Below are 27,975 nucleotides of genomic sequence, written 5' to 3'. Positions count from 1 at the left end.
AAATGTACTGAGTAAGCGCAAACATATTTAGCTCTACAGCCTATTAATACCAGTGATGGTGTAGACTTAAATCATCATGTTGTTTGTATAACAGTATCTTCTAAATCAAAGAGGAATACACAGAGCAAGAATATGTTAGCTACATGAAGTAGCTAAGAGAGAGAAAACATTAAATGTAGCCAAAGATTTTAGGGTCCCCTAGGAAATACGTATCAACACTTTAGTTCCTACCCTGTCACATTAACTCATCCATTGCCATGTCAAACAACACTGTATTCAAAGTGCTCACTATTATATTCTAACTATAGAATTAGAATAGTCATTCTATTTCCATGATTCCAACAGTTCACCCAAGTGTTTTGCTCTAAATCGCAAGGGGGGGTTGAAGTTAAAACAATCAGAATGGAGAAATATCCATTAAAATCACCTAGAGTATATGTGTTGCCACCCTAGGGTTATGGACTATCATAAAGAAAATGTACAACTTTTATTATTCAAAAACATAAAATGACATTCTGGCCATATCGCCAAACCCTCAGCCTGACTGAAGAAATGGATGATGATAGATAACATCAGGTCTTCACCTGAGCTCATGTGACCCTGCCTCCCCCTTCCCAAGAGGAGTGTATAAGTCTCTCTGATCTTTGACCTCTATGGGAGTGGATGGGAGGGCAGCCATAGAAATGCCGTTATAGTTATACCTGTAATGTGTATAGTACTGTAACACTTAAATGGTCTGAGAAACTGGCCCAAAGAGAGTAAAAACAGAGACCGTAAAAAGTAAAAACAGAGACTACTTACTGTACAATGCAGTCCTCTCTTATATTCTGTGTTCGGGGGAAATGAGTGTTTCGCATGATAATGATGATTCTTAGTCTATGACTGTTGTGCTCTTAGTTGTAGTATTCTTCATCTACTTACTATACATTGTTTGTGTGTATTCCTCACTTTTGTTGTGTGTGTGTGTGTGTGTGTGTGTGTGTGTGTGTGTGTGTGTGTGTGTGTGTGTGTGTGTGTGTGTGTGTGAAAAACAATCATTTCAAATCCATTTCGAGAAATAACCATTTGTTGTAAATTATAATAACTGCCCATGGATCTGCCCCAAAACATGTGTTCACACACCAAAATAATTTGTGCGAAAGAAATGCTTTTGGTGATTTATGAGTTCAAGGGTATTTTGGGTGCTTGGTCTTTCTCGCTGTCAACCAGCTTAACTGTATGTTGGGTTTGATATCTAACTCTTAAGTCTCCCTATTAAGAATGTTCGCTATAATGACTCTATAATAGCTTCTATGTCTGCTTTTGTTTCAGGGTTCAACAAAGTCCACAAAGAGTATGGAGTCTCGACGCAGATCATCAAGGTAAGACCCTTTTATCACATGGTGTTCTGCAAGGTTCTCCTCTCTCTTCTCCTGTCCTCTCCTCTCCCTCCCTCCGAGCCAACCCCAACAAGGAAACCAAGTCCCCACACAGGGACTTCGAAACGGTTTAAATCCTGTCTTTCACCAATATGAAGAACCATGAAAAGGGGGATGCAATGAAAATATGAAAGTAGACTCACTCTTCAGGGATCTTTCCGTGCAGGTCGTTTTACGACTCACTCCTTCCTTCTCATTGAATCGCTCCCACGCACAGTATAGATGTCAGATCTTAATTTGATCACTCTTTTGTTTTGGAGAATTTTCCTGATGAATCAGGAAGTTCAAGTGAGCCTTGTGATTGGCTAAACATGTACAGTTCTCTTTCTCTTCATTCGGGAGCATTCAAGTCATTGGGATCAGGGCTCTCTATCTTAAAAGAATGTTCTCTCTTGCTCTCAATAGGCCTACGTCCTATTACTGCAACATTCAAATGAATAAAACATTTATCTGAAATTCAGCCATACACATCAACAACCATAGTTGTATATAGCTTAACAACACAAGATAGTTATTGGTTTCCACTAGGCTACGACATACAAGTGTCTAGTGTATCCTAAGGTTACGAATGAACTGTCAAAATTCAGTTCAATTGTGGCCTGGAGTGGTTTAGCAATTAGGGCCACTGCCTTCAGCGCGCACATATACTGTAGGCCTAGCGTGTTTGTGTGGGTTCAATTCTGGCCCGAGTACTTCTGGCACAAATAATGCAGTCTCCAAATTGACTCGATGTAATTAGACATTTTAAATATGGACAGGTAAGGGTCATTTCTTATTTTTCTTGATAAGAAATTAGCATACCAGACACTTTTAGATAACATAAATAGTAAACAAATAAAATAACAGTACGCCAATATTAGTTTTCATTCATACAGTGTCACAATAGATTGCCGTGGTAAACAAGGAAATACTTAATTGCTATTGTACAGAATGCATGTAAAATAGACAAATTGCCCTTTGTTCAAAAAGGACTACATTGTTCCATTGATAATACCAACAAGAGGACGAACGTATCTTGAAAGACTTTTGAGCAGGACTAAGGCAGAGAGGAAGAGGCAAAGCGAGATGGGTCATTCTTGCCAAATAAGCCCAAACCGTTTCTATGGTCTTGATATGCAGACCTAAGCTTGTCGCCTGCCTTTGGGATGGTTCATATTGTTAGGGCGGAGACATGAGCATCTCGTCATTGTATACTGATGTCTTACTAAGGTAACACTGACATCACCTTTTAGGGAGTGGTAGAGGTGACCAATAGTGGTTGCAATTGAGATCAGCTGTGCGGGTGAATCCAGTGCATATTGATGATTTAACGAGACATCAATTGGTTATAATCTAGTGCCATCGATGGTTGTAATTGGCCCATTGTTAATTCATTATATTCCTATAGGCTACATTTTGTAGGCTGCCCGTTAGCCTATCAATAGTCACATAATGAAAGGTGTGAAACACAATAATCTACTGTTTGTGTTTCCCTGACTAAATTGATGAGCTGATTTGGGCCATCAGTTGATTGACAGATTGACCTAATGTAGAACGATATCATTTCAAGTAGAGTGCATTTGTAAAGTATTCCTTCCCCAAGATTGAACTATTTTGTTACGGTGCGTGAATGAGGACCCAAAAGCGAATTAACTTAAACAGAGCTTCTTTAATTACCAAACATAGGTAGGCTCAGACGGACCGGCAGATTCCGACAGGACAAGACAAGGTTACAGCAAAACATGACGACAGTCTGGTTCAGGCATGAAACACAACAAACAAGAATCCGACAAGGACAGGAACAGAAACAGAGAGAGATATAGGGACCTAATCAGAGGGAAAAAGGGAACAGGTGGGAAACGGGGTGAATGGGTAGTCAGAGGAGACAAGGAACAGCTGGGGAAAAGCGGGGGAGAAAAGGTAACCTAACAACGACCAGCAGAGGGAGACAGGGTGAAGGGAAAGGACAGAGACAAGACACAACATGACAGTACATGACAGTACCCCCCCACTCACCGAGCGCCTCCTGGCGCACTCGAGGAGGAAACCTGGCGGCAACGGAGGAAATCCTCGATCAGCGCACGGTCCAGCACGTCCCGAGAGGGAACCCAACTCCTCTCCTCAGGACCGTACCCCTCCCAATCTACGAGGTACTGGTGACCACGGCCCCGAGGACGCATGTCCAAAATTCTACGGACCCTGTAGATGGGTGCGCCCTCGACAAGGATGGGGGGGGGGGGGGAAGACGAGCGGGGGCGCGAAGGACGGGCTTGATGCAGGAGACATGGAAGACCGGGTGGACGCGACGAAGGTATCGCGGAAGAAGAAGTCGAACTGCGACAGGATTAATGACCCGAGAAATACGGAACGGACCAATGAACCGCGGGGTCAACTTGCGAGAAGCCGTCTTAAGGGGAAGGTTCTGAGTGGAGAGCCAAACTCTCTGACCGCGACAATATCTAGGACTCTTAGTTCTACGCTTATTAGCAGCCCTCACAGTCTGCGTCCTATAACGGCAAAGTGCAGACCTGACCCTCTTCCAGGTGCGCTCGCAACGTTGGACAAAAGCCTGAGCGGAGGGGACGCTGGACTCGGCGAACTGAGATGAGAACAGCGGAGGCTGGTACCCGAGGCTACTCTGAAAAGGAGATAGCCCGGTCGCAGACGAAGGAAGCGAGTTGTGGGCGTATTCTGCCCAGGGGAGCTGTTCTGACCAAGACGCAGGGTTGCGAAAAGAAAGACTGCGTAAGATGCGACCAATAGTCTGATTGGCCCGTTCTGCTTGACCGTTAGACTGGGGTGAAAGCCGGAAGAGAGACTGACGGAAGCCCCAATCAAACGGCAAAACTCCCTCCAAAATTGAGACGTGAATTGCGGACCTCTGTCCGAAACGACGTCTGACGGAAGGCCATGAATTCTGAAAACATTCTCGATGATGATTTGTGCCGTCTCTTTAGCAGAAGGAAGCTTAGCAAGGGGAATGAAATGAGCCGCCTTAGAGAACCTATCGACAACCGTAAGAATAACAGTCTTCCCCGCTGACGAAGGCAGTCCGGTGACAAAATCTAAGGCGATGTGAGACCACGGTCGAGAGGGAATAGGAAGCGGCCTGAGACGGCCGGCAGGAGGAGAGTTACCGGACTTAGTCTGCGCGCAGACCGAACAAGCAGCCACGAAACGACGCGTGTCATGCTCCCGGGTGGGCCACCAAAAACGCTGGCGAATGGAAGCAAGCGTACCCCGAACGCCAGGGTGGCCGGCTAACTTGGCAGAGTGAGCCCACTGAAGAACGGCCAGACGAGTAGGAACGGGAACGAAAAGAAGGTTCCTAGGACAAGCGCGCGGCGACGGAGTGTGAGTGAGCGCTTGTTTTACCTGCCTCTCAATTCCCCAGACAGTCAACCCGACAACACGCCCCTCAGGGAGAATCCCCTCGGGGTCAGTGGAGGCTACTGAAGAACTGAAGAGACGAGACAAAGCATCAGGCTTGGTGTTCTTAGAGCCCGGACGATAAGAAATCACGAACTCGAAACGAGCGAAAAACAGCGCCCAACGCGCCTGACGCGCATTAAGTCGTTTGGCAGAACGGATGTACTCAAGGTTCCTATGGTCAGTCCAAACGACAAAAGGAACGGTCGCCCCCTCCAACCACTGTCGCCATTCGCCTAGGGCTAACCGGATGGCGAGCAGTTCGCGGTTACCCACATCATAGTTACGTTCCGACGGCGACAGGCGATGAGAAAAATACGCGCATGGGTGGACCTTGTCGTCAGAGAGGGAGCGCTGAGAAAGAATGGCTCCCACGCCCACCTCTGACGCGTCAACCTTGACAACGAACTGTCTAGAGACGTCAGGTGTAACAAGGATAGGAGCGGATGTAAAACGATTCTTGAGGAGATCAAAAGCTCCCTGGGCGGAAACGGACCACTTAAAGCACGTCTTGACAGAAGTAAGGGCTGTGAGAGGAGCTGCCACCTGACCGAAATTACGGATGAAACGACGATAGAAGTTCGCGAAGCCGAGAAAGCGCTGCAGCTCGACGCGTGACTTAGGGACGGGCCAATCAATGACAGCTTGGACCTTAGCGGGATCCATCTTAATGCCTTCAGCGGAAATAACAGAACCGAGAAATGTGACGGAGGAGGCATGAAAAGTGCACTTCTCAGCCTTCACAAAAAGACAATTCTCTAAAAGGCGCTGGAGGACACGTCGAACGTGCTGAACATGAATCTGGAGTGACGGTGAAAAAATCAGGATATCGTCAAGGTAAACGAAAACAAAGATGTTCAGCATGTCTCTCAGGACATCATTGACTAATGCCTGAAAGACAGCTGGAGCGTTAGCGAGGCCGAAAGGAAGGACCCGGTATTCAAAGTGCCCTAACGGAGTGTTAAACGCCGTCTTCCACTCGTCCCCCTCCCTGATGCGCACGAGATGGTAAGCGTTACGAAGGTCCAACTTAGTGAAAAACCTGGCTCCCTGCAGGATCTCGAAGGCTGAAGACATAAGAGGAAGCGGATAACGATTCTTCACTGTTATGTCATTCAGCCCTCGATAATCTATGCAGGGGCGCAGAGACCCGTCCTTCTTCTTGACAAAAAAAAACCCCGCTCCGGCGGGAGAGGAGGAGGGGACTATGGTACCGGCGTCAAGAGCTACAGACAAATAATCTTCGAGAGCCTTACGTTCGGGAGCCGACAGAGAGTATAGTCTACCCCGGGGGGGGGGTGGTTCCCGGAAGGAGATCAATACTACAATCATACGACCGGTGTGGAGGAAGAGAGGTGGCCCTGGACCGACTGAACACCGTGCGCAGATCGTGATATTCCTCCGGCACCCCTGTCAAATCACCAGGCTCCTCCTGTGAAGAAGAGACAGAGGAAACAGGAGGGATAGCAGACATTAAACATTTCACATGACAAGAGACGTTCCAGGAGAGGATAGAATTACTAGACCAATTAATGGAAGGATTATGACAAACTAGCCAGGGATGGCCCAAAACAACAGGTGTAAAAGGTGAACGAAAAATTAAAAAAGAAATGGTTTCACTATGATTACCAGAAACAGTGAGGGTTAAAGGTAGCGTCTCACGCTGAATCCTGGGGAGAGGACTACCATCCAGGGCGAACAAGGCCGTGGGCTCCTTTAACTGTCTGAGAGGAATGTCATGTTCCCGAGCCCAGGTCTCGTCCATAAAACAGCCCTCCGCCCCAGAGTCTATTAAGGCACTGCAGGAAGCTGACGAACCGGTCCAGCGTAGATGGACCGACAAGGTAGTGCAGGATCTTGAAGGAGAGACAGGAGTAGTAGCGCTCACCAGTAGCCCTCCGCTTACTGACGAGCTCTGGCCTTTTACTGGACATGAAGTGACAAAATGACCAGCGGAACCGCAATAGAGACAGAGGCGGTTGGTGATTCTCCGTTCCCTCTCCTTAGTCGAGATGCGGATACCTCCCAGCTGCATGGGCTCAGCACCCGAGCCGGCAGAGGAAGATGGTAGTGATGCGGAGAGGGGAGCGACGGAGAGCGCGAGCTCCTTTCCACGAGCTCGGTGACGAAGATCAACCCGTCGCTCAATGCGAATAGCGAGTTCAATCAAGGAATCCACGCTGGAAGGAACCTCCCGGGAGAGAATCTCATCCTTTACCTCTGCGCGGAGACCCTCCAGAAGACGAGCGAGCAAGGCCGGCTCGTTCCAGCCACTGGAGACAGCAAGAGTGCGAAACTCAATAGAGTAGTCTGTTATGGATCGATTGCCTTGACATAGGGAAGACAGGGCCCTGGAAGCCTCCTCCCCAAAAACAGATCGATCAAAAACCCGTATCATCTCCTCCTTAAAGTCCTGATACTGGTTAGTACACTCAGCCCTTGCCTCCCAGATTGCCGTGCCCCACTCACGAGCCCGTCCAATAAGGAGAGATATGATGTAGGCGACACGAGCAGTGCTCCTGGAGTAAGTGTTGGGCTGGAGAGAAAACACAATATCACACTGGGTGAGGAACGAGCGGCATTCAGTGGGCTCCCCAGAGTAACACGGCGGGTTATTGATTCTGGGCTCCGGAGATTCGAAAGCCCTGGAAGTGGCCGGTGGATCGAGGCGGAGATGGTGAACCTGTTCTGTGAGGTTGGAGACTTGGGTGGCCAGGGTCTCAACGGCATGTCGAGCAGCAGACACTTCCTGCTCGTGTCTGCCTAGCATCGCTCCCTGGATCCCGACGGCTGAGTGGAGAGGATCCGAAGTCGCTGGGTCCATTCTTGGTCGGATTCTTCTGTTACGGTGCGTGAATGAGGACCCAAAAGCGAATTAACTTAAACAGAGCTTCTTTAATTACCAAACATAGGTAGGCTCAGACGGACCGGCAGATTCCGACAGGACAAGACAAGGTTACAGCAAAACATGACGACAGTCTGGTTCAGGCATGAAACACAACAAACAAGAATCCGACAAAGACAGGAACAGAAACAGAGAGAGATATAGGGACCTAATCAGAGGGAAAAAGGGAACAGGTGGGAAACGGGGTGAATGGGTAGTCAGAGGAGACAAGGAACAGCTGGGGAAAAGCGGGGGAGAAAAGGTAACCTAACAACGACCAGCAGAGGGAGACAGGGTGAAGGGAAAGGACAGAGACAAGACACAACATGACAGTACATGACATCTTTAGCCTGAATGCCAAGTGTCACGTCTGGCGGAAGCCTGGCACCATCCCTACAGTGAAGCATGGTGGTGGCAGCATCATGCTGGGGGAGAGGTTTTTCAGTGGCAGGGACTGGGAGAGTATTCGGGATCGAGGGAAAGATCCTTGATGAAGTACAGAGAGATCCTTGATTAAAACCTGCTCCAGAGTGCTCAGGACAGAGATCGTATGGGAAGCTAAAAACAGGAGATTCAACTTTTTCTGTCAGATTCTAACTAGCCATTTGATATTTGCTTGTCCTCAAAACACAATTTCAACAGCAGACTGATATCTTTGAAATTCTTATCTTACTCCAGAAATATATATCACAAAGGCAGAAGGTAGTTAAAGTGTGACTTACCTCTGATCGAATCTGGCTAAGAACCAAAGAAAAAGAAATCTGAGGACAAAAATAAGACAAAAATATGTGCCTCACTTCAAGAGCCATGGCGGAGATAAAACTGTGTTTGACGGACAATGTTGAGAGCCAATGGACATGAAGAGTTTTGATGACAAGATATTTTGACTACATTTCATTGGTCAAGGGTTTGTGAAACGTTCATACAGTACAGACGTAAAGGGAAACCAATAATATCGATTAATGAAAATAAATATATAACACAACATTTGGTTAGGAGTATTTAATTCGACAGCAACAATATAATAATATAAATCTAAGTAACTAAAGTGACATATTTGGTAAGTTGTAACGGAGGAAAAAAGTAATTACTTCATGAAGAGTGCAAGTACAGTCCACAGAGTGTAACTACAAAAGTACTACTTCCTCAAAAATATTTAAGGGTATTAGTAGACTGGATTTGAACCTATGCCCATGCCCACTCTGGCATATGTGCGCAGTTGTTAGCAGCTGTATCCTACTGGACAAACAGGCACTGAGATAACCATGAATTGATTTAGCCTCTTGCTTGCCTTGAACATATAATAAAACAATTGATGTAAAAATATATATATATATATATTCCCTAATGAAAAATATGCCTACCCCCTACAAATATTGTCAATTTATTATAATCCACATACGAATTCACACGAGACACATAGGCTACTTGAACTGACGCCCAGTGGATCTACAGTCTAAATTATTGTATAGCCTACAAGCACCGCTTCCAGCTGCCCGCTGGCTATCGATTCTAAATGTTAAATAAACATTAAAATCCTCCTGCGACGAAATGGGTCATATTAAGATCCGACATCTGTAGGATAGCAGGATAGCATGTTTTACTGACAGGGCCTATACGTTTTTCACATTAACCCCACCAAGGATGTCGACCAAGGCTTGCGTCCATTTTATTAGACCCTATTCGTCTGTCTCTGTAGCAGCTATCAATGTGCAGAGCTTATTTTGGATACAGGACTCTTTTGTGTCCTTGCCAAGAAAAGCATTAACATCATAGGGTGAAGCAGCAATGTAATATAGCACTGCTGTGTACTTTTTTGAGATTTCCGAGACCATTTGTTAGACATTTTTACGGAGCTCCAAATATGAGGCAGTGCATTGTGAGAGAGGCATGCAGCAAACAGAAGTTGATATTATCCATTTGTGTCAAGGGAACAACCCCTAGCTAACCAGCAAGCCCTGGAAATAGCCTAGCCAAGCTGTTGTGCAGATATATAGCTAGCCTACTCTTTTATATGTAAGATTCTTCCTGGCATAACATGTGTTGTCAGTGTTGTGCCTTACTCGCATATACTACAAGACAAAGATACAGCAGAGGTGATGTTTTTAATAATGATGCAGCTGTATAAAACATTGAGAAACAAAATCAAGCAATCACGTGCTCCCTCTGGCTCCGCCACATTGCAGTCAAAGCAACATATACACACACACACACAATTATTATCACACATATTCACTCGCATTCACCCTCATCACACGCTATGTAGGATGTCTATCATGAACGTGTTATCTGCAGTGGCAATAGCAGATCTATTTTATCACCAGCTATGTTTGTTCAAATGCGTAAATGCGATCAGTGCAGCTGCGTAATTGAGCGCAGCGAGATATGCGCTGGACTGATAAAGTGAAGGCTGTCGGTCTGGTCTGTAGCTAAGGCAGCGCTGATGAGAAGCAGATTGGAGCCCAGTGCATGCTGGTGTACCTGGAGGAGACCCAAACCGCAACTCTATAAGCTGTATACCCTCAAGGAGAGTAGGAGAGAGAGAATTGCGAGACTATGGGGGAGGGGGACTGAAATATAGTAAGATAAGAGAGTGTATAAAGCACATAATAAGAGTAGGGAGAGTGAGAGAGGACGAATCATACAGTATATTTGTTTAGTAGAGAACCTTTTGGATATGTTGCTTTGTCTAGTATTTCTTTTGACTAATAAGGTGGTTTCTCATAGTGCCAGATGTACAACATGTTTGCACTGTTAAACCAGTGTATTTCCCGGTAGCAGACACATGAGCAATATCCTCCAAATCGGCATTCCAGAGTTGAGACGTGGGAAATATTTCTAGTAGACGCTCAATCGCTCTCTCTGAGCCATATGCTCTCCCAGTCAGTTTCAGGCTTGCTCCCGATTGCAGTCCGGACACATCACATTGGGAAAAAGGCATGTGGCCGCTCTGCCCCAACTCATTCTTCGCGATTGACCAAAATGTTTTGTTTGGTTTGCTGAGGCTCACACTCACGGAATGCGGAATAGTTTCATATCAGGCTTTGTTTATCCCTCGAATCAATCTCTTTCCACTGTTTTCGTCCGGTTCCCAAGCGAAACATACATGTTTAATGTACTGCATTTTGTGCGTGTGTGTGTGTTTAATGTACTGGACAGCTGTTGGAGTTTGGAGGCTACCATGACCCCATGGTGATTTAGTGATGTCATGTCCTTAAGAAATGGGATTTAACAAAGACTCTGGCCGGTATTCAGTCAGTTGCAGATAGTGGGTTTTATGGATAGCCCTTTGCATAGCAGACAGTCTCTTTCTCTCTGTCTTTATCTTGATCTTCTCTGTTCTCTCTCTCTCTGTATTACATTCTAAATACACTTTATTGGCATTGAAGGAACAATCTAATTTTGCCAAACCAATGCAATACACACAGAAAAGTAGCTCTAAGTCAACTATTTTCAACTTGTCATTGAAATTGACTTGACATTGACATTACCCTGCCTCCCTTACTGTAATTTAATTTGCAAAGCTTTATTGCCATGGAAAGTGTAAAAAATACAGTTTGTCTCTCTCCCCTCCCCTCTCCCTACCCCAGGAGTGTGAGTCTGCTGCAGGCCCTGGAGGAGAGCTATGAGGTGGACCTGGTCTACATCACCGAGCGGATCATCTCCGTCTCCTTCCCCAGCTGCGTGGAGGAGACCAGCTACGCCTCAAACCTCCGCGAGGTGGCCTCCATGTTGCGCTCCAAACACCAAGACAACTACCTAGTAAGGGCCGCCCCACTGATCAAGGATCAGCTCGCCCTACCAATACATAGGCTTAAAGGGGATCAGTCCCCTCTGGCAAAGTGTTTGTTTCGCAGTAGAGTAAAAAGAAAAGAAAGAAATGGAAAAGAAAATATTGAAACGTTGAAACTTTTTCAGCTCTTCAACCTCAGCGAGAAACGGTATGACATCAACCAGCTCAACCCAAAGGTGTTGGACTTTGGCTGGCCAGACCACCACGCTCCTGCCCTGGATAAGATTTGCAGTATCTGTAAGGCCATGGACACCTGGCTGAGCGCAGACAGTCACAATGTGGTGGTGATACATAACAAGGTGAGACAGTGATACTGTACTCTATCTAAAGCCCTCACAAGCATATTGAGAAACATTGCAGCTATCATACATACCTATCAGGGCTTTGTACTGTTTATGCTGCTCTGAGACAGTAGATGGCGTTCTCAGGCAATTGTCTCCTTCCCAATATATACAGTTGAAGTGGGAAGTTTACATACACTTAGGTTGGAGTCATTAAAACTTGCTTTTCAACAACTCCACAAATTTCTTGTTAACAAACTATAGTTTTGGCAAGTCGGTTAGGACATCTACTTTGTGCATGACACAAGTAATTATTCCAACAATTGTTTACAGACAGATTATTTCACCTATAATTCACTGTATCACAATTCCAGTGGGTCAGAAGTGTACATACACTAAGTTGACTGTGCCTTTAAACAGCTTGGAAAATTCCAGAAAATTAAGTCATGGCTTTAGAAGCTTCTGATAGGCTAATTGACATCATTTGAGTCAATTGGAGGTGTACCTGTGGATGTATTTCAAGGCTTACCTTCAAACTCAGTGCCTTTTTGATTTTCATGGGAAAATCAAAAGAAAAGCCAAGACCTCAGAAAAAAATTGTAGACCTCCACAAGTCTGGTTCATCCTTGGGAGCAATTTCCAAATGCCTGAAGGTACCACGTTCATCTGTACAAACAATAGTACGCAAGTATAAACACCATGGGACCACGCAGCCATTATACCGCTCAGGAAGGAGACGCGTTCTGTCTCCTAGAGATGAACGTACTTTGGTGCAAAAAGTGCAAATCAATCCCAGAAAAATAGCAAAGGACCTTGTGATGATGCGGGAGGAAACAGGTACAAAAGTATCTATATCCACAGTAGAACGAGTCCTATATCGGCATAACCTGAAAGGCCGCTCAGCAAGGAAGAAGCCACTGCTCCAAAACCCCCATAAAAAAATACAGAATACAGTTTGCAACTGCACATGGGGACAAAGATCGTACTTTTTGGAGAAATGTACTCTGGTCTGATGAAACAAAATTGAACTGTTTGGCCATAATGACCCTCGTTATGTTTGGAGGAAAAAGGGGGAGGCTTGCAAGCCGAATAACACCATTCCATCCATGAAGCACAGGGGTGGCAGCATCATGTTATGGGGGTGCTTTGTTGAGGGAGGGACTGGTGCACTTCATAAAATAGATGGCATCATGAGGCAGGGAAATGAGGTGGATATATTGAAGCAACATCTCAACATCTTCCAAATGGACAATGACCGCAAGCATACATAAAGTCAATGTATTGGAGTGGCCATCACAAAGCCCTGACCTCATTCCTATTGAAAAGTTTTGGGCTGAACTGAAAAAGTGTGTGGGAACAAAGAGGCCTACAAACACCACCAGTTACACCAGCTCTGTCAGGAGGAATGGGCCAACATTCCCCAAACATATTGTGGGAAGCTACCTGAAACGTTTCACCCAAGTTAAACAATTTAAGGTAATTGAGTGTAACTTTAACCCACTGGGAATGTGATGAAAGAAATAACTTCAACTTCAACTGTATCTTCTGAATGACCAATAAATCAAAGCAATACTTCCTGATTGCTAATCCTTATTTGATGATCTTTCTGCAGGGGAACCGAGGGCGAACAGGAGTGGTGGTGGCAGCATACATGCATTACAGCAACATATCAGCCAGGTGAACACATAGCCCATGAGACTTAATGGCACAATACACAAGAGAGATGGGGGGGAGTAGAGAGAGAGAGAGACAGGGTGCGAGAGAGAGGATGCAGGAGAAGGTGCGAGGGAGAGAGGGTGCGAGAGAGAGAGAGGGTGCGAGAGAGAGAGAGGGTGCGAGAGAGAGAGAGGGTGTGAGAGAAAGTGAGAGAGAGAGGGTGTGAGAGAGAGAGCGTGCGAGAGAGAGAAATGGTGTGAGAGGGTGACAGAGAGAGAGAGAGGGTGCGAGAAGAGAGAGAGGTTGCGAGAGAGAAGGGTGAGAGAAAGAGGCGAGAGAGAGAGAGAGTGCAAGAGAGAAGGGTGAGAGAGAGAGGGTGCGAGAAAGAGGCGAGAGAGAGGGTGCAGGAGAGGGTGCGAAAGAGAGAGAGGGTGTGAGAGAGAGAGGGTGCAAGAGAGAGAGAGAGAGGGTCTGAGAGAGAGAGAGAGAGGGATCGAGAAAGAGAGAGGGTGCAAGAGAGAGAGAGGGTGCGAGAGAGGGTGCGAGATAGCGAGAGGGTTTGAAAGAGAGAGAGGGTGCGAGAGAGAGGGAAGGTGAGAGAGGTTGTGTGAGAGGGTGCGAGAGAGGGAGAAAGTGCAAGAGAGAGAGGGTGCAAGAGAGAGAGAGGGTGCAAGAGAGGGAGAGTGTGCGAGGGGGAAAAGGAGGGTGTGAGAGACAGCGTGCGAGAGAGAGGATGCGGGTGAGGGTGCGAGAGAGAGAGAGGGTGCGAGAGAGAAAGGGTGTGTGAGAGAGAGAGAGAGAGAGATAGGGTGTGAGAGAGGGTGCGAGAGGAGAGAGGGTGCGAGGGAGAGGGTGCGAGAGAGAGAGAGAGAGAGGTTATAAGAGATATAGAAGTTGCGAGAGAGAGGTTAAGAGAGAGAGAGATTATGAGAGAGAGAGAGGTTATGAGAGAGAGAGGGTGCGGGGGGAGGGAGAAAGGGTGCGAGAGAGGGTGCGGGAGAAGGTGCGAGAGTGAGAGAGGGTGCGAGAGAGAGAGGGTTCAAGAGAGAGAGAAGGTGCGAGAAATAGAGAGAGAGAGGGTACGAGAGAGATAGAGGTTGCGAGACAGAGGGTGCGGGAAAGAGAGAGGGAGAGAGAGGGTGCAAGAGAGAGAGAGGGTGCGAGAGGTTGAAAGAAAGAGAGAGAGAGGGTGCGAGAGAGAGAAAGGGAGTGAGAGGGTGACAGAAAGAGAGAGAGAGAGAGAGGGTGTGAGAAAGAGAGAAAGTGTGCGAGATAGAGAGAGGGTGCCGAGAAAGAGAGAGGGTGCGAGAGAGAGAGAGAGAGAGGTAGCGAGAGAGAAGGCTGAGAGAAAGAGGCGAGAGAAAGAGTGCGAGAGAGAAGGGTGAGAGAAAGAGGTGAGAGAGGGGGTGCGAGAAAGAGGCAAGAGAGAAGGGTGAGAGAGGGTATTGAGAGAGAGAGAGAGAGAGGGGAGTGAGAGAGAGAAAGAGTCAAGTAGAGCAGAGTAGGGCGGTCAACAAATCAACAGATGATGAAGAGTCACAAGATTCATGTTATCCGCCGATCATCACATTCCCCCTCCCCACCCAACATGTTCCAACTGTGCACCAGTGTTCAGGACTTCTTCCACAAAGCAGGCCCTAATTCCATAAATGGCATACAGTACAAAGAAACACAACACTGAGTTCACTTAAAGGTCCAATGTTCTCAGAGTACCAGCTTTTTTCCCTCAATCTGCTATTGGTTGTATTTGGGTCACATTCTCTTTTTTTTAACATGATCAAAATAGAGTCCTTTGAAGAGGTGTGAAGATATGACTGAGCGGTAGGCAGGGTACGGGTGCTAACCAGATGTTTGTCTCTGTTTGCTTAGTGCTGATCAGGCCCTGGACAGGTTTGCCATGAAGAGGTTCTATGAAGACAAAGTACTTCCTGTGGGTCAGCCATCTCAGAAGAGGTCAGTTTCCCTCCACTTCCTGTCCGACCCCTCTACTACCTCTTTGACCCAAATACCATTTCCTGTTTAATTTTCTCTTTATGAGTTACGCCCCGATCGTAGTGGGTTTAAGTTCACCTTGTTGTCTCAACCACTCTCCTACTCTTTCTTTCAGTTTGTTGGCTTTTTTAGAGGAGCAACGGAGGCCTCCTCCTTTTTGCATCCTAATTTGTCGAGAACCATCTTTAGACTGAAAGTCATAAGTGAATGAGTATGATGTAAGCGTCTGCTGTTTTCTTTGCAAAGGTCATACCTAGAGATAGAATCTCCATTTATCTACTTGACATGTTTACATGCACACACTGTCCAGTGTACACCAATGGCATTCTGATTCCTCTGTTAACAAAACATTGAAATCCTGAATTCTCTCTCGCTCTCTGTCTCACTCTCTGTCTGTCTCTCTCTCTTTCTCAGGTATGTACAGTACTTCAGTGGTCTTCTTTCAGGACATATCAAGATCAACAACAAACCCCTGTTCCTTCACCATGTCATCATGCACGGCATCCCCAACTTTGAGTCCAAAGGAGGTGAAAGTTGACACACACACACACACACACACACACACACACACACACACACACACACACACACACACACACACACACACACACACATACACCTGCTTGTTTTTACTCAATGTTCTGTGATGGCTTTTCAGGATGCCGCCCTTTCCTCAAGATCTACCAAGCCATGCAGCCAGTCTACACATCTGGGATCTAGTAAGTACACACACACCTTCAGTCTCCGTTTTCTCACTCACACAACACTGGCCAGATGCCTGGGTCTGCAGGGTTACAATGGCTCAATGATAATAATATCACACACACACACATTCACCCCCGCAAGTAAATCCATTGTAAGCTTGCCACACGTTATTATGTTTAGCTAGCCTCTCTAGTTCCCCAGCCCGCCTCTAGTTTCCCAGCCCCAGTCTCTAGTGCCCCAGTCTCTAGTTCCCCAGTCTCTAGTGCCCCAGTCTCTAGTTTCCCAGCCCCAGTCTCTATGGCCCCAGTCTCTATTGCCCCAGTCTCTAGTGCCCCAGCCTCTAGTGTCCCAGTCTCTAGTGCCCCAGTCTCTAGTTCCCCAGCGCCAGTCTCTAGTGCCACAGTCTCTAGTTCCCCAGCCCCAGTCTCTATTGCCCCAGTCTCTAGTTCCCAGCCCCAGTCTCTAGTTCCCCAGTCTCTAGTGCCACAACTCCAGTCTCTAGTTCCCCAGTCTCTAGTGCCACAGCCCCAGTCTCTAGTTCCCCAGCCCCCGTCTCTAGTTCCCCAGCCCCCGTCTCTAGTTCCCCAGCCCCCGTCTCTAGTTCCCAGCCCCCGTCTCTAGTTTCCCAGCCCCCGTCTCTAGTTTCCCAGCCCCCGTCTCTTGTTTCCCAGCCCCAGTCTCTAGTTTCCCAGCCCCCGTCTCTAGTTTCCCAGCCCCCGTCTCTAGTTTCACAGCCCCAGTCTCTAGTTTCCCAGTCCCCGTCTCTAGTTTCACAGCCCCAGTCTCTAGTTTCCCAGCCCCAGTCTCTAGTGCCACAGCCCCAGTCTCTATTGCCACAGCCCCAGTCTCTAGTGCCACAGCCCCAGTCTCTAGTTCCCCAGCTCCAGTCTCTAGTTCCCCAGCCCCAGTCTCTAGTTCCCCAGCCCCAGTCTCTAGTTCCCCAGTCTCTAGTTTCCCAGCCCCAGTCTCTAGTTCCCCAGCCCCTGTCTCTAGTTCCCCAGCCCCTGTCTCTAGTTCCCCAGCCCCAGTCTCTAGTGCCCCAGCCCCAGTCTCTAGTTCCCCAGCCCCAGTCTCTAGTTCCCCAGTCTCTCATTCCCCAGCCCCCGTCTCTAGTTCCCCAGCCCCGTCTCTAGTTCCCCAGCCCCAGTCTCTAGTTCCCCAGCCCCCGTCTCTAGTTCCCCAGCCCCCGTCTCTCTTTCCCCAGCCCCGTCTCTAGTTCCCCAGCCCCCGTCTCTAGTTCCCCAGCTCCAGTCTCTCGTCACCCAGCCCCTGTCTCTAGTTCCCCAGCCCCTGTCTCTAGTTCCCCAGCCCCAGTCTCTAGTGCCCCAGCCCCAGTCTCTAGTTCCCCAGCCCCAGTCTCTAGTTCCCCAGTCTCTAGTTCCCCAGCCCCCGTCTCTAGTTCCCCAGCCCCAGTCTCTCATTCCCCAGCCCCAGTCTCTCATTCCCCAGCCCCCGTCTCTAGTTCCCCAGCCCCAGTCTCTAGTTCCCCAGCCCCCGTCTCTAGTTCCCCAGCCCCCGTCTCTCTTTCCCCAGCCCCCGTCTCTAGTTCCCCAGCCCCCGTCTCTAGTTCCCCAGCTCCAGTCTCTCGTTACCCAGCCCCCGTCTCTAGTTCCCCAGCCCCCGTCTCTAATTCCCCAGCTCCAGTCTCTCGTTACCCAGCCCCCGTCTCTAGTTCCCCAGCTCCAGTCTCTAGTTCCCCAGCTCCAGTCTCTCGTTCCCCAGCCCCCGTCTCTCGTTCCCCAGCCCCCGTCTCTCGTTCCCCAGCCCCCGTCTCTAGTTCCCCAGCCCCCGTCTCTAGTTCCCCAGCCCCAGTCTCTAGTTCCCCAGCCCCCGTCTCTAGTTCCCCAGCCCCCGTCTCTCTTTCCCCAGCCCCCGTCTCTAGTTCCCCAGCCCCCGTCTCTAGTTCCCCAGCTCCAGTCTCTCGTTACCCAGCCCCCGTCTCTAGTTCCCCAGCCCCCGTCTCTAATTCCCCAGCTCCAGTCTCTCGTTACCCAGCCCCCGTCTCTAGTTCCCCAGCTCCAGTCTCTAGTTCCCCAGCTCCAGTCTCTCGTTCCCCAGCCCCCGTCTCTCGTTCCCCAGCCCCCGTCTCTCGTTCCCCAGCCCCCGTCTCTAGTTCCCCAGCCCCCGTCTCTTGTTCCCCAGCCCCCGTCTCTAGTTCCCCAGCCCACGATGTTCCAGCCTGGTGTTATGATCAGTAGTAGTGTTATTAGTAACTGGAGGAGCCAGTGAAATAAGCAGACTTGGATGTGTGTGGACACCCCAGGGCCTTGCTGAAGGACCCCTACAGAGACCCAGGCAGGAAATGATGAATTATACAGCTTTGTGCAGATGTTTGAGCATACAGGAGGGCATGCCCACAGATGGCAGGACAAATGAGGGCACTCCAGGTGGCACTCCTTACATGGTCCCCTCCACTTTACATTTCCTTCCTTCCTAGTCTATGTATTGATAAAACGTATAGTATATTAATGTACTGTATATCTGGTGTGTGTGTGTGCCAGTGGAGACTGCTGAGTAGAGGATGCATGGAAACCATGTGTTTTGATGTATTTGATACCATCCCACTCATTTTTCTTCGGCCATTACCACGAGTCCGTTCTCCCCAATTAAGGTGCCACCAACCTCCTGTGGTGTGTGCATACGTGCGTGTCTAGGTCAGGAGACGGCAACAGGCACATTTTAGTTTTTGGTTTAAAAAAATGTTGTAAAATCACCAGGAATTCAGCAAAACGTGTTTAATGTAAGAAATATTTTCTCAAGTATTCCTACAAATAAAAGAGACACACAGTTAAGGTCGGAAGTTTACATACACCTTAGACAAATACATTTGAAATGTTTTTCACAATTCCTGACATTTAATCCTAGTAAACATTCCCTTTCTTAGGTCAGTTAGGATCACCACTTTATTTTAATAATGTGAAATGTCAGAAAAATAGTAGAGAGAATGATATATCTCAGCTTTTATTTATTTCATCACATTCCCAGAAGTTTACATACACTCAATTAGTATTTGGTAGCATTGGCTTTAAATTGTACCATGATGATGTACAAGAGTAACCCTTCTTTTGCTCTCTGTGTGTGTTTACAGTAATGTCCAGGGAGACAGCCAGACCAGCATCTGCATCACTATTGAGCCTGGCCTGCTGCTGAAGGGGGACATTCTGGTAAGGAACATCAGCTCTTCACTGAGTGACATGGAGAAGTGTACTGTACATGGATTTTGGGAGTGTTTATTATGGTAAGGTATTAACCCCCTCAAATGAGAGGATAGTGGATTGACCTCTGTTGGGGAATGCAATTTATTTTAACCACATTGAGTCCAAATGCTTTACATTATGTGCAAACACAGTATGTTTGTCCCTAATGCTTTAATAGGCCCCATTCATGAAAGCAGCAAAGCTGTAAAAACTAGAGGTAAGGACAGTTGGCATATGCCCACTACCCCCTATAGCACACAGTATGGAGGCTGTAACAATGTCTACACTGTATTTCTGATCAATTTGATGTTATTTTAATAGACAGAAATCAGATTTTCTTTCAAAAACAAGGACATGACCCCAAACTTTTGAACAGTAGCGTGTATATATATTTATATATATATATGTTTTTTAAGTAATATGATTTTTTATTAATTGATACACAATGCATGAAAACCTGCTCCTGAGTCCGTCTCCATTACTACAGATGAAACAAAGTAAAGTAATAAAGCAGAAAAGTGTTTTCAGTCAATGTTATATTCACAGGCATCAGCATCCATTAGGGTTCCATTAGTTAGCAGATACAATGTACGCTTTAGCTGAAGCATCTGCCAAAGTATCTGTTTTGGGGCCAAGTGATGTTGCCTACGGTAAGTGCTGCTTTCAAATTGCTAGAATGTAAAAATGACTTACTTCCTCTTCAAGACGATGCTGGAAATATTATAGTTCAATTGCACTCGAGTTTTAAGGCAAGAATAAGAATACTTTATTGTAAATGTTCCTTACAAGTCCATGAAAATGTGTCTTTAGCACAGACAAAAAGCATATAGCTTCAGTTGCCTGTTCTATAAGGCACCGATTGATTTGGCATGCACATTGGTGACATAATTTGTGTCAAAGCAATTTGAAAGCAGCACTTACCGTAGGCAATATCACTTGGCCCCAAAACAGATACTTTGGCAGATGCTTCAGCTAAAGCGTACATTGTATCTGCTAACTAATGGAACCCTAATGGATGCTGATGCCTGTGAATATAACATTGACTGAAAACACTTTTCTGCTTTATTACTTTACTTTTTTCCATCTGTAGTCATGGAGACGGACTCAGGAGCAGGTTTTTGTGCATTGTGCTCTTTGTGTGGAACACTTCAATTAATAAAAAAATAAAAAATAACATGTTACTTAAAAACATGATATATATATATATATATATATATATATATATATATATATATATATATATATATATATATATATATATATAAATACATATATACATACAGTACCAGTCAAACATTTGGACACACCTACTCATTCCGGGCTTTTTCTCTATTTTTACTATTTTATACATTGTAGAATAATGGTGATGACATCAAAACTATGAAAAAACAAATATAGAATCTTATACTAACCAAAAAGTGTTAAACAAATCAAAATATATTTTATATTTGAGATTCTTCAAAGTAGACACCCTTTGCCTTGATTACAGCTTTGCACACTCTTGGTAAGAACAGCTCAAGTAAGCAAAGAGAAACAGCGTTTCATCATTACTTAAAGACATGAAGGTCAGTAAATCTGGAAAATTTCAAAAACCCACTCAAATAAAACTGGCTCTCATGAGGACATACACAGGAAAGGAAGACCCAGAGTTACCTCTGCTGCAGAGGATAAATTCAGTAGAGTTAACTGCACCTCAGATTACAGCCCAAATAAATGTTCATAGAGTTCAAGTAACAGATACATCTCGACATAAACTGTTCAGAGGAGACTGTGTGAATCAGGCCTTCATGGTCAAATTGCCGCAAAGAAACCACTACTAAAGGACACCAATAATAAGAAGACACTTACGTGGGCCAAAGAACACTAGCAATGGACATTCGACCTGTGGAAATCTGTCCTTTGGTCTGATGAATCCAAATTTGAGATTGTTGGTTCCAACCACTGTGTCTTTGTGAGACGCAGAGTAGATGAACGGATGGTCTCAGCATGTGTGGTTCCCACCGTGAAGCATGGAGGAGGAGGTGTGATGGTATGGTGGTGCTTTGCTGGTGACAATGTCAGTGATTTATTTAGAATTAAATGCACACTTAACCAGCATGGCTACCACAGCATTCTTCAGCGATACGCCATCCCATCTGGTTTGCGCTTTGTGAGATTATCATTTATTTTTCAACAGGGCAACGACCCAACACACCTACAAGCTGTGTAAGGTCTATTTGACCAAGAAAAAGAGTGATGGAGTGCTGCATCAGATGACCTGGCCTCCACAATCACCTGACCTCATCCCAATTGAGATGGTTTGGGATTAATTGGCCTGCAGAGTGAAGGAAAAGCAGCCAGCAAGTGCTCAGCAAATGTGGGAACTCCTTCAAGACTGTTGGAAATGCATTCCATATGTACTCGGTTGCAGCACTTACTACTCTGGAAGCAACGTTAGCACAATAACTGTTTGTTGGGAGCTTCATTAAATGGGTTCCCATGGCCGAGCAGCCTTACACAAGCCTAGGATCACCATGCGCAATGTCAAGCGTAGACTAGGGTGGTGTAAACCTCGCCGCTATTGGACTCAGGAGCAGTGGAAACACGTTCTCACACATCACCATCTGGCAGACCAATAGACACATCTGGGTTTGGCGGATGCCAGGAGAACACTACATGCCCGAATGCAAAGTGCCAAGTTTGGTGGAGGAGGAATTAATGGTCTGGGGCTGTTTTTCATGGTTCGGGCTAGGCCCCTTAGTTCCAGTGATGGGAAATCTTAACACTACAGCATACAATGACATTCTGGACGATTCTCTGCTTCCAACTTTGAAAATGTATGCAGTCACTACTGTAAGTCGCTCTGGATAAGAGTGTCTGCTAAATGACTAAAATGTAAAATGTAAACTTTGTGGCTACAGTTTGGAGAAGGCCCTTTCCTGTTTCTTCATGACAATGCCCCTGGGCACAAAATGAGATCCATACAGAAATTGTTTATCGAGAGAACGGTGGGGAAGAACTTGACTGGCCTGCACAGAGCCCTGACCTCAACTTGGAATTAATTGAAACGCCGACTTCGTGCCAGGCCAAATTGCCCAACATTTGTGCCCGACCTCACTAATGCTCTTGTGGCTGAATGGAAGCAAGTCCCCGCAGCAATGTTCCAACATCTAGTAGAAAGCCTTCCCAGAAGAGCGGAGGCTGTTATTGCAGCAAAATGGGGACCAACTTTATGTTAATGTCCTTGATTTTGGAATGAGATGTTCGATGAGCAGGTGTCCACATACTTATGGCTATGTAGTATATATACAGTGCCTTGCGAAAGTATTCGGCCCCCTTGAACTTTGCGACCTTTTGCCACATTTCAGGCTTCAAACATAAAGATATAAAACTGTATTTTTTTGTGAAGAATCAACAACAAGTGGGACACAATCATGAAATGGAACGACATTTATTGGATATTTCAAACTTTTTTAACAAATCAAAAACTGAAAAATTGGGCGTGCAAAATTATTCAGCCCCCTTAAGTTAATACTTTGTAGCGCCACCTTTTGCTGCGATTACAGCTGTAAGTCGCTTGGGGTATGTCTCTATCAGTTTTTCACATCGAGAGACTGAGATGTTTTCCCATTCCTCCTTGCAAAACAGCTCGAGCTCAGTGAGGTTGGATGGAGAGCATTTGTGAACAGCAGTTTTCTTTCCACAGATTCTCGATTGGATTCAGGTCTGGACTTTGACTTGGCCATTCTAACACCTGGATATGTTTATTTTTGAACCATTCCATTGTAGATTTTGCTTTATGTTTTGGATCATTGTCTTGTTGGAAGACAAATCTCCGTCCCAGTCTTAGGTCTTTTGCAGACTCCATCAGGTTTTCTTCCAGAATGGTCCTGTATTTGGCTCCATCCATCTTCCCATCAATTTTAACCATCTTCCCTGTCCCTGCTGAAGAAAAGCAGGCCCAAACCATGATGCTGCCACCACCATGTTTGACAGTGAGGATGGTGTGAGCTGTGTTGCTTTTACGCCAAACATAACGTTTTGCATTGTTGCCAAAAAGTTCAATTTTGGTTTCATCTGACCAGAGCACCTTCTTCCACATGTTTGGTGTGTCTCCCAGGTGGCTTGTGGCAAACTTTAAACAACACTTTTTATGGATATCTTTAAAAAATGGCTTTCTTCTTGCCACTCTTCCATAAAGGCCAGATTTGTGCAATATACGACTGATTGTTGTCCTATGGACAGAGTCTCCCACCTCAGCTGTAGATCTCTGCACTTCATCCAGAGTGATCATGGGCCTCTTGGCTGCATCTCTGATCAGTCTTCTCCTTGTATGAGCTGAAAGTTTAGAGGGATGGCCAGGTCTTGGTAGATTTGCAGTGGTCTGATACTCCTTCCATTTCAATATTATCGCTTGCACAGTGCTCCTTGGGATGTTTAAAGCTTGGGAAATATTTTTGTATCCACATCCGGCTTTAAACTTCTTCACAACAGTATCTCGGACCTGCCTGGTGTGTTCCTTGTTCTTCATGATGCTCTCTGCGCTTTTAACGGACCTCTGAGACTATCACAGTGCAGGTGCATTTATACGGAGACTTGATTACACACAGGTGGATTGTATTTATCATCATTAGTCATTTAGGTCAACATTGGATCATTCAGAGATCCTCACCGAACTTCTGGAGAGAGTTTGCTGCACTGAAAGTAAAGGGGCTGAATAATTTTGCACGCCCAATTTTTCAGTTTTTGATTTGTTAAAAAAGTGTGAAATATCCAATAAATGTCGTTCCACTTCATGATTGTGTCCCACTTGTTGTTGATTCTTCACAAAAAAATACAGTTTTATATCTTTATGTTTGAAGCCTGAAATGTGGCAAAAGGTCGCAAAGTTCAAGGGGGCCGAATACTTTCGCAAGGCACTGTATGTCAATGACATGTTATCCAAATAAAAATCAATTTCAATTACAGGTTGTAATACAACATTATAGGAAAAATGCCAAGGGGGGTGAATACTTTTGCAAGGCACTGTACATATTTAATCTTGAAGGACAGTCGGAATCAGTTTGTCATTGTGTTTTTCTTCTGCTTCTCCTCAAACTTGGCTCACTAGTATGGTACCCCCCCTTAAATAGACCCCCAATGGGAGGTATACATATCTCATGAAGCCACAGGCCATTTGGCTCAGTTCCCCCACTTTCCTCATCTAGAGTTGTTTGTTTTGCTTCTGTCTCTGCAAAACAAATCCTGCTCTTTTTTTAGTTCCTCCAACCTCAACCCAATAGCCTTAATTACAGCAAAGGAAGGCTTGTCCACGGAAGTGACTGTTTCTGTCATGTGTCTAGGACAATAACCAGACTGAACCCTGTGCTCATCATGGTTTCACTTCACTTATGTTGAGTGCAGCATTCAGCTTGGTTTAACCAGACTAGACGTGTAACATTTACACCAAAGCATATTGTTCCATGATGAACAGTGGCTGTCTATGGCCAACAATGTCTCAAAGTAAGTTAAGTAATCATGGACATTGATTAGGCCATGCAATGGAATAGGTTTTTGAATGTTTTGCAACTGAAAACCAAATTGGACAAGTCTTTGTTGTCCCTCCCTGTTTCAGTCATTTTTTTCCATTTGTGCCTAATGAACATGACACTTATCTTATCAGGGTTATGAGGCTAAATAAACAATAATTCCAGACAAATGGAAGTGTTCTTCAGGCTTATTGTATACCCTTAAAGGTGTTCAGTACGCTTACTCCAGTTTCCAAGCCCAGCTCTGCCACAGTTGTTTGTGCAGTGTTTCGTTTGGGCTAAGCACAAACGCTAAATATTCCTTGTATACCTGTAAATGTGAGGTCCTTGTAAAAGGTCTGGCCAACCCGTAGCCAGGGTGAATCACAGTGGGGTAGAGAGTGAAGAGTTTCCTGTGTAGGGTTTACAAGGCTTTAAAGGGCTCTTGTGTGGATAGCAATGGTCTGGATAATAGTGCTTTTGTTTGGGAAGGCAAGCCATACATTTACAGGGCTATATATAAAAACAAAACTGCTTTCTCTAGCACACTGCCAAATTCCCTGAAACAGGATGGTGCTGTGAATCTAGCTGGTATGTTATCCACAGGTATTTCACAATGACATGTAGCTTGCAGACCTGGGTCCTGCTCTGGATTTAGTTTGCCCAACATTGTCTTATGTCAGATGGCCGTCTGCACTGATCTGTCTGATAACTCGCAGACACTATAGATCAAAAAATGTAGTCTGGCTACAATACACTGTCATAACATTATGTTACCAAAGTGACCCCCTTTCATCCTCAAAGAGTCAGAGTTAATCTTACCAATAATGAAAAAACTAGAGTCAGATTCTGCACCTGCAGATATTTTTTTTTAGAACAGTCCCATAACTTCGATGCAATACAACTTCATCAGCAAGTTGGCAAACTACTGTAGCTACGCTAATGGTCATTCAAACATGCTAGCACTGAGCTGTTAACTGGGAACAAGTTTGCTATTCTGATCGAGCATGTTTTGTCGTAGTAGCCACTAGCCAGTGAGTGTCAGTCTGAGTTCCACGATTTGCTAGACATTTGGCTCCTGGAGACGCTTGTCACATTAGAATGATGCCATCTGACAGAAGAAAATGGTTTGCCCGGTACAATGGAGTCCCAAAAGTGCAAAACTCCAATCTAAATTGAGTCCACCTTCAAGTGTTTTTCAGTTGTGCTAGTGATCTTAAGACTGTGAAAGTCCCTCAGAAGTCTGCAACAGAAAGTTAATTAAGGTCTCTAGGTGATCTTTGTGACTTGAGGACCGTGAAATCTACGAAAGCCTTAAATGTCTATTTTTGGGACTCCAAAAAAGTCTGTGTTCCTTAAACCAGAAAGGCCTTGTTTAATACAGTATTTATCTTGTTGTACCCTCCCAGCTGAAATGTTACCACAAGCACTTCAGAAGCCCACAGCGGGATGTGATATTCCGGGTGCAGTTCCATACCTGCGCTGTGCATGACTTGGGAATCGTCTTTGGGAAGGACGAGTTAGACGAGACCTTCAAGGGTAAAGACATTCCTAAATGTCCAGAAAACAAACCATAATGCATACAATATCTGTTAAACCTATTTGATGACCATATTTGCCAGTAACTTTTACATTCATAAGTTGAAATCTCTTGTCTTTGTTTTGAACATGAACACATTTTTGCTTTTTATCTCATCCTCAAACCAGATGACAGATTCCCGGATTTTGGAAAGGTGGAATTTGTATTTTCCTTTGGACCAGAAAAAATCCATGGTAAGCATACCTGCTTCTCTTTTTTGGCCATTTTCTCCAAGCAAATGAAAGCTCATTTAGAAAGAGAAATGTGTTGAACTTGACATAGATAACTTATGTTATGAGAATAGCTTTGGTCAATGATAAAGTACAGTATGTTCTGGTAATTCATTGTCAGAAAGAAGTCACCTGAATTAAGACGTTTGACCTCTTCTTTTAATGTTTTTTTTTCTCCCAGGTATGGACCACTTGGAGAATGGGCCCACGGTCTCAGTGGACTACAATACCCAAGATGCTCTAATCCGCTGGGACTCCAATGAGAACTTCAATCAGCATTGTGAGGACACTATGGATGGTGAGTACTAACACTTGGCATGCTTACTGGAGGTCTCCCTTTTCCCGGATGTACACTGTTTTCATGCTATGGTTTTGGTTGCCACAGCTTCAAGCTCCTCTCAACTAATCATATTGCATGGCCAGAACTATCTGTTGTACAAACTGGGATACCTTTACATACATTATGTTGATGGTCTTGCATATGAATTGTTGATGGTCTTGCATATGAATTGTTGATGGTCTTGCATATCAATTAGAGGTCGACCGACTTATGATTTTTCAACACCGATACCGATTATTGGAGGACCAAAAAACGATACCGATTTAATCGGCTGATTTTTTAAATGTATATATTTGTAATAATGACAATTACAACAATACTGAATGAACAATGAACACCTTTTTATTTGAACTTTATATAATACTTAAATAAAATCTATTTAGTCTCAAATAAATAATGAAACATGTTCAGTTTGATTTAAATAATGCAAAAACACAGTGTTGGAGAAGAAAGTAAAAGTGCAATATGTTCCATGTAAAAAAGCTAACTGTTAAGTTCCTTGCTCACAACATGAGAACATATGAAAGCTTGTGGTTCAATATTCCCAGTTCTTCAATATTCCCAGTTAAGAAGTTTTAGCTTGTAGTTATTATAGGAATTATGACACGTCAACTATTTCTATCTATACCATTTATATTTCATATACCTTTGATTACTGGATGTTCTTATAGGCACTTTAGTATTGCCAGCCTAATCTCGGGAATTGATAGTCTTGAAGTCATAAACAGCGCTGTGGTTCAAGCATTGCTAAGAGCTGCTGGCAAACGCAGTAAAGTGCTGTTTGAATGAATGCTTACGAGCCTGCTGCTGCCTAGAACCACTCAGTCAGACTGCTCTATCACACATCAAATCATAGACTTAATTCTAATATAATAAACACAGAAATACGAGCCTTTGGTCATTAATATGGTCAAATCCGGAAACGTATCATTTTGAAAACAAAATGTTTATTCTTTCAGTGAAATACGGAACCGTTCCGTATTTTATCGATCTGGTGGCAAGCCTA

At 45.3% G+C, this 27,975-nt stretch overlaps 1 protein-coding gene across 1 annotated transcript in view; it reads left to right on the top strand.

The window, feature by feature from the left end:
• Positions 1–27,975, top strand: part of tns1b (tensin 1b) — a 304,662-nt gene that overhangs the window by 219,619 nt on the left and 57,068 nt on the right. Inside the window, exons 6-16 of the mRNA XM_036958729.1 lie at positions 1,312–1,361; positions 11,301–11,472; positions 11,629–11,802; positions 13,397–13,461; positions 15,310–15,393; positions 15,847–15,959; positions 16,091–16,151; positions 19,226–19,301; positions 26,230–26,359; positions 26,528–26,593; positions 26,811–26,927. Of these exons, the coding sequence (XP_036814624.1) occupies positions 1,312–1,361; positions 11,301–11,472; positions 11,629–11,802; positions 13,397–13,461; positions 15,310–15,393; positions 15,847–15,959; positions 16,091–16,151; positions 19,226–19,301; positions 26,230–26,359; positions 26,528–26,593; positions 26,811–26,927 (1,108 nt within the window). The remainder of the gene's footprint in view (positions 1–1,311; positions 1,362–11,300; positions 11,473–11,628; positions 11,803–13,396; positions 13,462–15,309; positions 15,394–15,846; positions 15,960–16,090; positions 16,152–19,225; positions 19,302–26,229; positions 26,360–26,527; positions 26,594–26,810; positions 26,928–27,975) is intronic.

The sequence above is a fragment of the Oncorhynchus mykiss genome, chromosome 22 (genome assembly GCF_013265735.2).
Source record: "Oncorhynchus mykiss isolate Arlee chromosome 22, USDA_OmykA_1.1, whole genome shotgun sequence".
NCBI classification, from domain to species: Eukaryota; Metazoa; Chordata; class Actinopteri; order Salmoniformes; family Salmonidae; genus Oncorhynchus; species Oncorhynchus mykiss.
The sequence above is the reverse complement of the archived record's forward strand: the minus strand, read 5'-3'. Positions and strand labels throughout refer to the sequence as shown.